General features: G+C 35.9%; 1 protein-coding gene across 1 annotated transcript in view; it reads right to left on the bottom strand.

Moving 5' to 3' along the window:
- The window catches only part of LOC131857830 (uncharacterized), a 150,516-nt gene that overhangs the window by 114,563 nt on the left and 22,098 nt on the right, over nt 1–13,855 (bottom strand). Inside the window, exon 2 of the mRNA XM_059210570.1 lies at nt 11,480–11,576. Coding sequence (XP_059066553.1) covers nt 11,480–11,576 — 97 coding nt within the window. The remainder of the gene's footprint in view (nt 1–11,479; nt 11,577–13,855) is intronic.

The raw sequence follows: 13,855 nt of genomic DNA, 5'->3' as shown, positions 1-13,855 counted from the left end.
ATGAGAGCTCTATTTATATCACAAACAGGGCAATGGATGGTCAAGATTGAAAGGTTTAATCAAGGGCCAGGTTTGAAAGTTGGGGATCCATGTGCACAATTGGCACCAATGAAATGATGACAAGTGTCAACACAGGATTGGGTTGAAAGAAGAGGTTGGAGGCATTAAAGGCCTGAGGAGACCTCATGGTTATCTAAAGGCTAAGGGTCAAGTCTAAGTTAGGTTTACCCAATGAATTAGGATCTAATCCAAGGATAAACCTTTGTGCAAATGATTAAGAGATAATCATGGTCAAAGCATTAATGACCTGATGAGACCCTTGGGTTGGATAGAGGTTGAGTCAAAACAAATGTTTTAACCATGTGGGAGGGTTTGAAATAACCATTAATGGTTATTGGAGACTTTGTGGATTAAGTGGTTGAAGGTTGGAAGCCTTCAATGGTTTTCAAAGACTTTAGGGTTTTTGGTGGTTGAAGGTTGAAAACCTTCAATGGTTATCCAAGACTTTGGGCCATTTGAGAAGTGACCTCCCTTTGCTTAGGGATGTGACAAAGTTTAGAGGAGGGTTAGGTTAATTAGAATCGATTAGAAGATTCTAGAAGGGGTTAGGAAGGGGTTTGGGATTTTGCAAGTGGATGAGGGGATAATAGGATTTAATTGAATTATTTGATTTTCATTCAATTTGGTTGCAATTTGGAGAAATTAAATAAATATGATTTATTCAATTTAGGATAACTATTTAATTAAATTTGAATTTAATTAAAAGTGGCTAGGGGGATTTAATTGAATAAAATGATTTATTCATTAAATGGTATAGTGAATTTTATTTAAATAAATCGAGCAATTTACTTAATAAAATAGAAGAATGTGAATAATTTAATTAAATTGGATTTAATTAAATAGGGAAATGAACATAAAATATTCATTTAGGAATATGGTCATTTTTATGCGTCTACAACTTTAATGTTTGGTAGTCCACCTACCTTGCCTTTCCCCTTGTCTTTGTCCTTATGATAGACTTTGAAAGTTTTAGATCTTTTTAGTTCTTCTTTTTTTTCTTTCTCGATAAAGAAGATGTCCCATTTGTCAGTTGTTTCTTCTGAAATTTCATTAACCCTGCTAGCCATTAGGCTCACATGACAGTGTCCACTTGCAAAAACTGTTATATTTGCTTCACTAATCAATTCATCAATTTCTTCAACAGATTTGACCGGATGTACACTTAGAAGTTTCTCAATTTTAATTTCCTTATCTAGCTCCATAATTGCTAACCTCTTAGCATCTAAGTTCCTATACAATTCACTAGACAAATCATCTACAACTTCTATTAACACTTTCTTATATATGTTAAGATGTAGGATGATGCTATCCTCTATACTTTCTTTCTCTTCGTTAGAGAATGTATCATATAATTTGCTCACATTGGATAAGTTGTCATCATCAATTATTTCATTCAGTAAGTTGTCCAATGGTGGTATAACCTATTGCTGCTTTTTCTTCTTTGGTGTCAACTTCTTTGCCGATGGTCTCACTGCTTGTTGCTTCTGCCTTGGTGTTCTTGTTTTCTCTGGAGGAGGAGAGGATATCGGTGAGGGTTTTCTCTTCCTATCTACTCGTTTGAATTCACAAAGAATTCACTATCTGATGATGTACCAGCCGGTGAGAGATGAGCTTCTGGTTGTAATCCTTCTAAGTCACTTTCTTTTATACCAGTGATATTCATGACATTTTCTTTTATTTCCTTAACTTGTTTAGATGCACTTCTTATGTATTTTTCTCTTCTCTTTCTTTGTTTCAATGTTTGTACATCACTTTCTATTTTTTGTGCATTTCCAAAAACCTTTCCTTCCGGTTCTCTAGGGGCTTCTAATAGGGATTTGGCATAAGTTTTAATGATATTTACATCTACCTCATATCGCATTTCTATTGCCCATATAGTTCTAGAAAGAACTACCTCCATCCAGATTTCATCCTTCTTGATTACAAAACATATTTCCTTCTCATATTTATCTACAATACTTTGTGGTAATCTCTCTCTTGTATGTCCTTATATATATATATATATATATATATATATATATATATATATTGTTATCCTTATATGTCCCCATACTGATGAAGATTAATAACTATTGTTTGCCTACCGATATATCATAACCAAAGTCTTTCTTACCAATACCGAGAACCTCTTTTGTGAGATACAACATCAAAAATACCAAGAGATTGCCAGAACGAAAAGTACCTTTCTTGTCTCCTTTGATATTTTTCAGATTATCTATTAACTCATCCTTCAACCACTCACATACATCTATCTTTGCATCATTGTTGACCATATCATATGCACTTTTAATACAAAGACTGGAAACAGAGTTGAGTTGGTTTGCATGTGTGGTTTTGTAACCTAAAATCATACTTATGAATATAACATTCACATCTTTTACATCATTCACTCTCAGGGATCTGTTGTCATATGTTGCTCATGTTAGTGTCATTACTGTGTTATTAGGAGCCTGCTACCAGTGGAGGGTAAGCCAGTCACAACCCTAACTTCTTACTTAGTGATTTTACAAACAAAGTCTAGCCAAAAGAATTCACCATGAACTCTGCTAAGCACAATCCTTACTACCTCCTTAGGAAAATTCGGGATGTCAAGGATTTCCACAAAACCTAAAGTTTCAATAACCTTATGTTCGGATTTCACATTTCCACTTTCATCATAGATAACATTTTTATACATTTTCAATATTTCCTTTGAACCTAATTCCTCAATATGGCAATGAATATAGATTCTAGGGTCCTCTGCATATGCAACACCTTTTGGAATTTTTGAAAAAGCTCCTAGGGTATCATCTTGTTTCGCTATCTCGAGGATAATCTTGAAAACGATCCTAGGGCATTTAACTACTTCCACAACAGTAGGGTTTGTAATAAATTCTGGAGCAGAGGAGGAAGCCGTTGATAAATACCTTAATTTTCCTGATAGGTTTGAATGCTTGAAAGAACTTGCTTCACTTCTTGCTAAGGATTCCTTCACTTAGATTTTTGCGCTCTCTGAAAGTTTGAATGCTTGGTAAATTGAAAAAGAGGGAAAATCAAAGATTTATAATGTCTTTTCTTCCAACAACCACAATAAATGCTCATTAGTTAAGTGAAACTTAACACATCTGCCGGTAGAGAAGAAGTCCATCTTCTCACCATCAACTGAGGGTAAACTTGCATGATTTTCAACTTGTTGCAGTACCCCCCAAGGGTTATCTTTTAGTTAGATGAAGAGTCTCCTGCCGATGGAGTAATACTCTATTCTACTGGTGAAGGAATAGTCTCATCAATATTCTGATTTGTCTTTCTAATCCATTGTCTTGAAAATTCTTGCTTTACCTCATCAACCTTCTGTTTGCCTTTCAAACTGGGTCCTTTATTGTTTGTCAGTGAAGTCTTGCTTCTACAAAATTTTGCAATATGTCCAATCTTGTTACAAGCATAACAAGTCACATTGTTTTTTTCTGAATAGCCTTTCCATATCCTATGTTGGTTTGTGTTCTGCATTGATTAGATAAGTGCCCAAATCTTCCACAAACATAACATCTTGCATTCATTCTGCAGTTTTCTGAATTATGACTAATTTTGTTGCATTTGGAACATTGACCAGTGGGTGCATTAGTGTTCTAATTGTTTCTAGATCTACACTGATTTTCTCTATGACCATACTTGTTACAATTAAAGCATTTCCCATTAAATTTGTAGGCATTATGTTGTCTTACCGGTTTACTGTGATCATGATTGTTTGCAGTACCAAAACTTTCACCAACTTCAAATCCAAGTCCATTAGTGTCTCCATTAGGTTTCTAACTTTTCAGCATACCATCAAGTTCTTCTGAACTTTTCTTGAATTTCTCTTTGTGTTGATTTTCAGTAGCCAACTCATTTTCCAAAATTCCCTTCTATCTCATAAGTTCAGTTTTATCATGTTCCATGTGAGTTAGATATGTCTTCAACATATCATTTTCATGACTGAGTCTTGGATTTTCATTTCCAGCATCATTGAGTCTCCTAGTCAAGTCATCTTCATTCTTCTTTCTATCTTCAATGTCTTTATAAAATCTCATTGTCATGTCTTGCATTTCATTCCTCAAGGTCATGTTTTCTTGTCTCATCTTGCTTAAAATCTCATTAAGAGTTTCCTTTTCATCATCATTGCTTTGCATTCTCTCATGAAGTTCTTTTCTCTTGTTTCTAGCAATAGTGAGATTATCTTGAAGTCCTTGAATGAATTCCTGTGCAGCCCTCAGATCATCTTCAAGTTTGATATTATTCAACTTTTCTACATCATAGTCCACAAGAACTCCTTCTAATTTCTTTCTTAAATTCTCCATCTTTACTAGTGTCAGAATCTTCCTCAAGTTGTTAGACTTTTGAAAATAGAGGACCAGGCTCTGATACCAATTGTTAGGATTAATGATAGTCCCAAAGATACTGAGAAGGGGGGTGAATCAATATCTAATCAGTTAACAGAATATTTGACCTTATTAAGTAATTTGCATTTCAAAACAATGTACCGGTAAACAAGAATTAATGCAATAAATAGGAATAATAAAGACAACATAGAAATCACACCATAACACAAGATGTTTAACAAGGAAACCTGGTGTGGGAAAAACCTCGGTAGGATTTGTGACCCACAATATTAACTCACTGGCCAATGAATGGAGATTACTTACAAGAGGGTCCTGCACATGCAGGAAGGCCAACTGCCTAGAGCTCACTGCTCAATTACAAAAGTAAATCTCACTGAGTTACAAAATGGATTATGACAATCCAATATAATGTACTTCTATAATTCAGCATCTGCTATGCTAGGTTTAGTATCGGTTTAATCTCATACTATAACCATAAACCCTTATACAAAATCTACCTTAATATTTGCTTATCACTTCTACATCCATCTATCTAATCACAAAATGATTTACAAGATCTCATACTTATATTAGTCTATTACAATATGTCATGTCGGCTTTACAAAAGATATTACAATTAAATACAAAAAGTTGTTCCTGTCAGCTAGGATGTCAGTGAACATTGTTGTCATTGCCAATGAAGTGTCTGTCGGTGCCAGTGTTGGTGCATGTGCCTGTCAATGGTTGTGCCTGTCAGTTTTCACAATGTTGCAAGGTTGCCATCAATGACAACACCTTCAATCACCTTCAAATCTCATTGGAGTGTGCAATGCCAACAATTTTTACCCCTTTAACTTAGATGTTCCTTGAAGAAATATTAGTAAGATAAAAGCAAGAAGACGTTGATGAAAGAATTATGTTAGATGATAGAAAATGATTTAGAATGAGATGATGAGAAAATAATCAGCAAACTAGCAATAATCAAATGAGATGAAATGAGAATGATTGATTCACAAACCTGTGTCATTATTTATTGTGCAATATATATTCATCACTGATCCTTATTATGGAACAATGGAGCTTAGCACATCAGGGTATAAGGAACCAAGATGTAAAGATATCTCATTGAAAAAACAAACACGTAGCAGACAAGGAGTGAAACCCTCCATTCTAGGAAATACACTAGTGGTCAATGTATGTGTGGCATTCACAAGTTGAATGCTCCTATCACAGACACCCACTATAGTAATTTCCCTAGAACTTCATTGGTTCACACCACAAATAGAAAACAAAGAAAAAGATAATGCCCATCACGGCTCCTTTAGTCACTTGTTGACATCCTTGAGTAGCTTAGGAACACAATCTGTCGCCAAATGATAAAAGATAAAGACTAACCCAGACAAAATTCAACAGCTATACTGACCTTGTGTCTTCGTTCTTAGTTGCTTGATGTGATAGTTGATAATGTCTGATCTCATAAAGTTTTAGACCTTGTTTAAGACTAACCTATCTTATTTTCGAGTGTATCCATCTCTGTTTAAGACAAGATAATAATCACTTGATATGGATATTGATATGATTGATAAGACAGTTTGATCAGTTGATTGTAGATGTTTGACTGGATAGTTGTATCCTTTGTTAACTTTGTGCGAAGTATTTTTTGGATATCTGCTAGGGTGTTTTTTTTTCGTAAGACATTTTATTGCAAGTTTTTTTATTGATTTTTTATTGTTTTTTGGATTTTGTAGATTGATATTTGAATGTTTTTTATTGATTTTTCAGGACTTTATTTGATTTTTTAGGATTTTTTTTTCAGGATCATATTTGAATGTTTTAGGTATTTTTTTAGGATCATATTTGAATGTTTTTCAATGATTTTGGTATTTTTGTAGGACTTTATATGATTTTTGTGATTTTTTCAGCTATGCTTCTAGTATGCAGACCTTTTATGACATGGTGATCTACATAATGCATGTGGAGACAATGAAATTTTGACATGACCTATGTTAATGCAATATGCATGATGAAGATGCATTTCCTATTCGAACAAGGACGGTTGTGTTTATTTAGCATTTTGTAATACACCAATTTAATTGGAGGTACAAAACATTTAATAGATAAGAAGTCAATAAATCCTTAAGGTTCCTTGGAACATCCAAATTAACACACTTATTGACTGGGATTTATAAATGGAGACATGAAAAACTTCCCTATTAGTTCTTGAAACTTTGATCTTCTTTTGCCCATGTATGTGCAAATGAGTTAATTTTGGCTCTTGTATTCACTAAAGATTCTTAACATCCTATATGACTAGGTACATGGATTATTATAACTTCAAAAGTATCCCAAATAAAGCCTCATTGTTAGTAAGCTTTTAGAGCTCCGACGAGGTTATAGACTGTAATTTCTCAAATATTGCTCCATTGTCAGCAGGTGTTCATAGCCCTGATGGAGTTACTCGCATGTTCCCATAATCAATCCTTTTGTTTCACTTGTATGTGTGATATTTCAGTTATATATCATTGCTCTTTTGCCTTGAGATGAATATTTGGCATAACACTTTTTCTTTTTTATTTTCTTGCCTTGACTTGTAAGTAATGAAACCTACTTGGGTGTGATAATTACATCGATGCAAAAGTAGAACTCTAAATTTTTCACTAGTCATATGATCAACTAGGTGTCTCGAATGAATTAGAGATTTGGTTAATGTGTTTGAGATATAGCAATTGATAGATTTTGGGTTAACAAGTCTCAAATAGTGAAATCACTACCCAACCATAAGTAAAGTGTCGACACAGGGTGATGTTGAAAATGAATGACCTTAGGACCTCAAAGACTTCATGTTTGAATATCTAAGAAAGGAGATGACCCTTGTTTCTCTTGAATGCAAACAAATGAAAAACTTGGACAGTTGTCTTGTTTTATTGATGTTGCTATATGCAAATGTAGGAATTTTGTGAATGCGGTGCATTTGAAAAAGAAACTATATGTGATGCAATGCTTGGAATAAAATGAGATGCAATGCGGAAAGTAAAACCTAAACTAACCCAGCCCTTAGATATAATATCGTTTAAGGTGCATTTTGTTCATAGGGCTAGGGAGTGGATCTCCCTCCATGGTCGCCAAATTGTATACTCCATTTCCTATAACCCTTGTTATGATAAAAGGACCTAACCAATTAGGTTCAAACTTCCCTAGCTTTTCATGTTCTGGTAGGTTCCTTTGGTTCTCCTTGAGAACTAGATCTCCCACTTTAAAATTCCTTGGGCATACTCATTTATTGTAACTCCTTCTCAGTTTATTTTGGTAACCTTGCAAATGATCTAAAGCAGTTTGTCTCTTTTCATCGAGCATTTCAAGCTCTTGTAATCTTGCAACCCGATAGTCTTCCTCTAATATTATATATTTTAAGGAGACTCTTAAAGATGTTAATTCTATTTCAATAGGAAATATTGGTTTTGTACCATAGCCCAATGAATATGATGTTGCTCCTGTAGCTGTATGTACCCCCATTCTATTAGCCCAAAGAGCGGGATTTAACTGGAGATGTCAGTCCCATCCTGCATCAGTGACAACTTTTTTTAAGATCTTTAATATTGTCTTGTTTGTTTCCTCTGCTTGTCCATTGCTTTGCAGATAATATGGTGTTGCAGATATCTATTGTATTTGAAAGCATTCATACAATTCTCTCATTTCTTGATTCTTGAATGGACGTCCATTATCGGTTACTATGCACACTGGAATCCCATATCAACAAATAATGTAATTAAGCATGAATTTCACTATTTTCTTACCAGTGGTGTATGTAAGAGGGATTGCCTCTACCCATTTAGTAAAATACTCAGTAGTCGTTAAGATGAATTTGTGTTCGTTGGAAGAAGAAGGATTAACTTTACCAACAAGATCTAATCCCCATTGTGAAAATGGTCAAGGTGATGTGATAGGTTGTAGATATTGTGTTGGTGCATGAATAAGGTCTCCATGTATTTAACATTGTATACATTTTTGTACATATTTATTGGCATACTTTTCCATAGTTAGCCAATAGTATCCAGTTCTTAATAATTTCTTTGATAGTGGTAGGCCACTTTGATGTACCCCACAAATTCCATCATGTACCTCTTTTAGGGCATGTTTTGCTTCTTCTACATCAAAACATCAGAGAAGTCTTCCATCAAGGCCCTTTCTATACAATGTGTCAGCAATAATAGTGTGTCTGGATGCTTGATGAATGAGATTTTTCTTTTGATTTCTAGACAAATCAAGAGACATATACTAAGTATGTAAGTATGCATATATCTCATTATACCATGGGGACTCATGACCCACAATTACACATACATATTCTGATGAATACTAAGAGGGGGGTTGAATTAGTATACCAAAAAATACTAAACTCAAACACTTTAACAGTCTAGTGGTAAACCAGTATAATAGTTTAACAAACAAACTAGTTAACACAAATGCAAACCAAACAGCAAGAAAGACATTCACCCATAGAAGCACAATCACCATAACACAAGAGATTTTGATGTGGAAACCCAAATGGGAATAACCAAAGTGAGATGAAACTCACAAGTAACTATCTATAGAATAGTAACCAGACCAGTTAAGGTCAGACTGGTTAAGGTCATACAATGTTCTTTACCAAAACAGATCTTGTTAGGAATCTCAATCTTTGTTAGGAGATAAGTCTGATTAAAGACTACCTTGTGAGAGGATTTTAGATCCACAGATGTGAATCACCTTGTTAGAGGATTTACAAAGGCTTTTCTGGGCGTACCCGGTTAAGGGTTTCTGACTTGTCAAAGATGTGAGTAATCAACAAGTGAATGATCTAGCAAATGCCATAGTCTGCTTGATTAGATTCATGGTAGCTCATTGCTAATGCATTTCAGCATTACTTCAGTCTTCAGTAAATCCACACTTTGTTACAGCACACAGACCTTGATCTTCTATGTTAAGATCACACATACAAGAACTCATCAACCACCAAAAATCCTAACAGCTACACACACTAAAACCCTAGACATGATGTCCTTAAAAGGAATCTGATTTCATGTTGATCCAATAGGATTACATTGCAAGTTCCTAGGTTCATTATATCTAGACACATTTGGTAGCATGACACAAAATCACTGTCAAAGTGTCAATGGATGGTAACTCATCACAAAAATATACCGGTTGGTAACTCATCACAGAGTATTATCGTTTTATACAACTTTACCGATTACCAGTTGATAAATCAGAGTAATACCGGTTTAACTATTAAATAGATTACCAGTTTGACAAAAATGAAGACTGGGAAAATGATAACTGTCACTCTTAGTTCCTTTGTTACGTTCCTCTTGAGATCCTCGAACCGCTTGAGGTCATCATGCTGCTTGAGATCTTCATGCCGCTTGAGATCGGTAAACACTTTCTGCAAAACACCGATAGTCTAAAGACTACAACATAATACCAGTTTGGAACAAATATTGGTTGAGCATAATTCATACATTTAAAAAGTGATCTCATAGCAAGTGTGTGTCCATCAATGACAATCACAACATAATCATAAAAAATGCCAACAATCTCCCCCTTTGGCATTGATGGCAACACTTAGGACAAATTTTGACATCTAAGTGTTTTACAAAAATAATATGCCATAATAAAAAATACTCCTCCTAAGCATATACACTATCCCTTTGTAGAAAATACAATGTATACTACTTACTTACAGAGATAAACATGAGAGTATACATAGCATGCATCAAAATTTTAAATACCAGTATACCAGAATACTTCTCCCCCTTTACCAACGATGACAAAATACAACTGAATAACCCCTATTTCTATTAGCTAAATAAATGTTTATGACAATAAAGAGTGAAACTTGTCAAAAATAGATTTAAAGTCCTGCATAAATTGCTTCATGGATAAGGACCATGACTCAAGCAATGAGGTAGAAACCTCACTCTCTGTTTGCATCTGGGATACTTGTTCCTCCATGGCATCCAAGGTACTCATCTCTTGAGTAACCATCAAGGCATCCAGATTGAGATAGCACTTCTGAAGTATTTGCAGTCTTGGTAGTAGAACTAGTTGTAGTTCCTACAAATCCTTGGTCTGGTTGCTAATCTCCAAATCAATTCTTGCAGCCTGAAGTTGAAACCGGTGAACGGTTTTCCCATAAGTGGTAAAGGAATCATATGGTGTCTTGAAGGTGCTTATGAATGTCTGCAAATCAGTTTGCACTTTGTCTTTCTAGGAAAGCACATCATCATAGAATAGATGGGGTTGACATATCTTACTGAGTATAATTTCCCCTCATCCATTACATCTCTGATGTCCTTTTGTGCCTTCTGCAGATCGGACCAGAGCTCATGTAACTTTTTCACTAAGGCAGTGTTCAAAGCCTTTTGATGCTCCTTCTTGGCATTCGCTTCAGCAACCTCTTCCAGGCTTTGTATCTGGTCCTCCACAACTATGCATAAGAGTTTCAACTAAGCCAGAGAGGAATCAGTACTAGGGAGGTTGGTACCAGGTATCAAACTAGTAAGAGTGTCCATCGTAGCTTAGATCACGTCTTGCTCCTTCTTCCTCCTTATCACCTCCAGGCATTCTTGAGCAAGCTTAATACTTTGTAGCAGCTCCGATTCATTTGCAGATTGGAGATCAATGGGACTAGTAATGTTAGCCAGTTTGGCTTGACTACTGGTTGCCTTTGGAGTCTCCACTTGAGTGCTCTACACCACTTCCTCCTTCTCATTCACTCTTAGCTTGTCTTATTCTACCTTATTTTTCTCCTCTTCCTCTATTTTTCTTTTCTCTTCTTCTTCTTTCCGCTTCACTTCGTCCTCATCCTTCTTCTTCTTCTTCTCTTCTTTCTTCCTCTTCTCCTCTTCCTTTCTCTTCTTCTCTACCTATTTCTTTTCTTCTTCCTTCTCTGCTTCGTTCTTCTTTTTCTCTTCCTCTTGTCTCTTTTCTTCTTCCTTTTGTTTCTTTTCCGCTTCCTTCTCTTGTCTCTTATTTTCCTCTTCTTTCCTCCTATCCTCTTCCTTTTTCCTCTTTTCTTCTTCTTTTATCTTTGTCTCTTCATCTACTTGTTTCTTCTTTCCTTCTTCCTGTTGCTTCTTCTCTTCCTCTGCCTGTTTTTCTTGTCCTGACGCTTCAGTTGGTGTACTTGGAGTAACATCTTCACTGTTCAAGACATAAACATCAATGGGTTCCACTTGATCAGTGACTCGTACTCCTTCACTGTCATACACTTCATCTGGTTGCTTGATTTCCAATTCTTGCTCAGCTTTCCTTTTGGCTTCTGCCACTTGGTGCAACTTTAGAGTGGATTGAGCAAGGGAGTGGGTATCTTTTACCACTTCCAGGACTTTTCCTTCTAGCAACAGGAGTCTCCTTCTTCTCATGAAGAAGAGGCCCTTATATCTTTCCACCACTTCATAAAGTTTTGTTTTAGGCACATCAGGAAAGTATTGTGCAAATACTTCCTCTCTTATTTCCTGTTCCTTCTCTATGGCAATGTGCCATTTGTTATCTAAAGAATTATATAAAGAATCAAGTGTCTTAGATTTAATTTCTGATGGCCACCGGTCATTAATACATAAATAATTAATGACTTCCTATTCAACTTCTTTCTTTTCATCATCATTAAAATCATCAAAGTACTCTTTCAAATCACCAAGCACTTTTCTTCTAATATTCTTAATAGTTGTTTGACAATGTGTCAAAGGTTTGTAGGAGAAAATATCAATATTTACTGGTGCAGATGTTGCCGATTCATTCTTTGTCTTTTTCCTCATTTGCCTAGTCTTCTTAGGCTGTTCTTCAGACACAGTGTCCTCTGAAGTCTGGTGTGTTGTCTTTTGTCTTCTGCTTTCTCTCAAAGACTTTGGTAGGAGCAGCTTCCAGTTTCTTCTTTGCTGGTGACCGCTTGGTCACTTTGGGACTTGCGGCGATAACCGGTGCCAATACTGAAGGCACTACCCTTCCCTTCTTTACTAACGATTCTTCAACCGGTGTAACCCTTTCCAAATAGGTGTTGGTTCTCTTTGCCTTTGGATCAAGGGGCAAGGTGAGTAGGGTAGAGGTATACCCATCTAGCATGTCATACATTACCTCATATCCCATCAGTTCCACTTCTTCCTGTCTAGGCTCAACCGCCTCCATTATGCACTCATCAACTTTGATGGTGAAGCAGATGTCATCTTCACATTTCTTGACAATGTCACCTGATATTATCACTCTTTGGCTGCTTTTGTGTCTGAATTCATCAAAGTATTTGTTCAGAATTTTTGGATAACCGGTTCCAACCGCTTGAAGGTTTTCCTTGATTTGCTTTGTAACCGATTGGTCGATAGACCACTGAATATCTTCGACTCCTGGGAAGCAACCTTGGAAGTAGAAGAACAACCCAACCAATAGTTGTCCAAACTTAAATCTCAAGGTATTATTCCGTTTAATCGACTTCAGGTTCACTAGAAGTTGCCTTTGCATACAGGTGCATAAATCAAATGATGCATCTTCCATGATCATCCTGTAGGCAACATTTACCTCTGTAGCAGAGACAGAGTTGATCCTGCTAGCATAAAATGTTCGGTAACCTATTCCCATGCAGGCATATTTGACTAGATCATCCTTGATGGGATTGATGGTGATTCCCCAAATGGTCACTCACAGAACCGGTGAGCTTGGTCATTTCCATCTTGCTGATCTTCCTTAGGGTTGGCACTTCACCGATGTTACAGAAACCAGTGACGGCATGAATCACTTCTGGTGTGATGTCATGTGTCCACTCTAAGTACATTTTATCACCATGCACTCTACTCAGAATTATGTGGATGTGATCATCTGAAAACTCTTCAAGGAAATAGATTGCATTGTGAAGCTTCTTCTTTTCTAGGATACTAAATTTTGGTTTAATCTTCTTGTCCTTCTTGCAGAACAATCTCAACTGGGAATGGATTACAAGAGATCCTAAGTCTTCAATATTATAGTCAATGTAATTGGAAATGCCTTCCTCCACTATAACACCAATGGGTATTTGAGATAGGGCATTATATTTTATCTTTCATTGAATGAAGTCTACTCAATCAATGGGTGCACTAGAGCTAGAGTGTGATGCGGAAGCCATGATAAACAGAGAAATTTGAAATATACCTTCGTAAATCAAAATTTAGGGCTTGCAAATTATACTTCACCACACACTCCTTTGGTTGCTGAAATACCACTTTGAGTTCTACACAAGACCGATTGATATTAGCTTCTGATTCTTCTTCAAGGTTTTGAAAATTCTTCGAATCGCAATCCAAATCGCTTTTTGTCGCCCAGTGCTTAAAAAATTCTTCGCTCGAGAACTGATAAGTGAAAAATGACTTGAAAAATCCTTTTAAACAAGTTCTCCACCTACCATAATAAATGCTCCACTATTAGGGTGTAAACCCTAATTTGCCTTTTACCATTTTCGA

This window comes from Cryptomeria japonica, chromosome 8 (assembly GCF_030272615.1).
Source record: "Cryptomeria japonica chromosome 8, Sugi_1.0, whole genome shotgun sequence".
Taxonomy (NCBI): Eukaryota; Viridiplantae; Streptophyta; class Pinopsida; order Cupressales; family Cupressaceae; genus Cryptomeria; species Cryptomeria japonica.
Note: the sequence above shows the minus strand (reverse complement) of the source record. Positions and strands in the feature narration are given on the sequence as shown.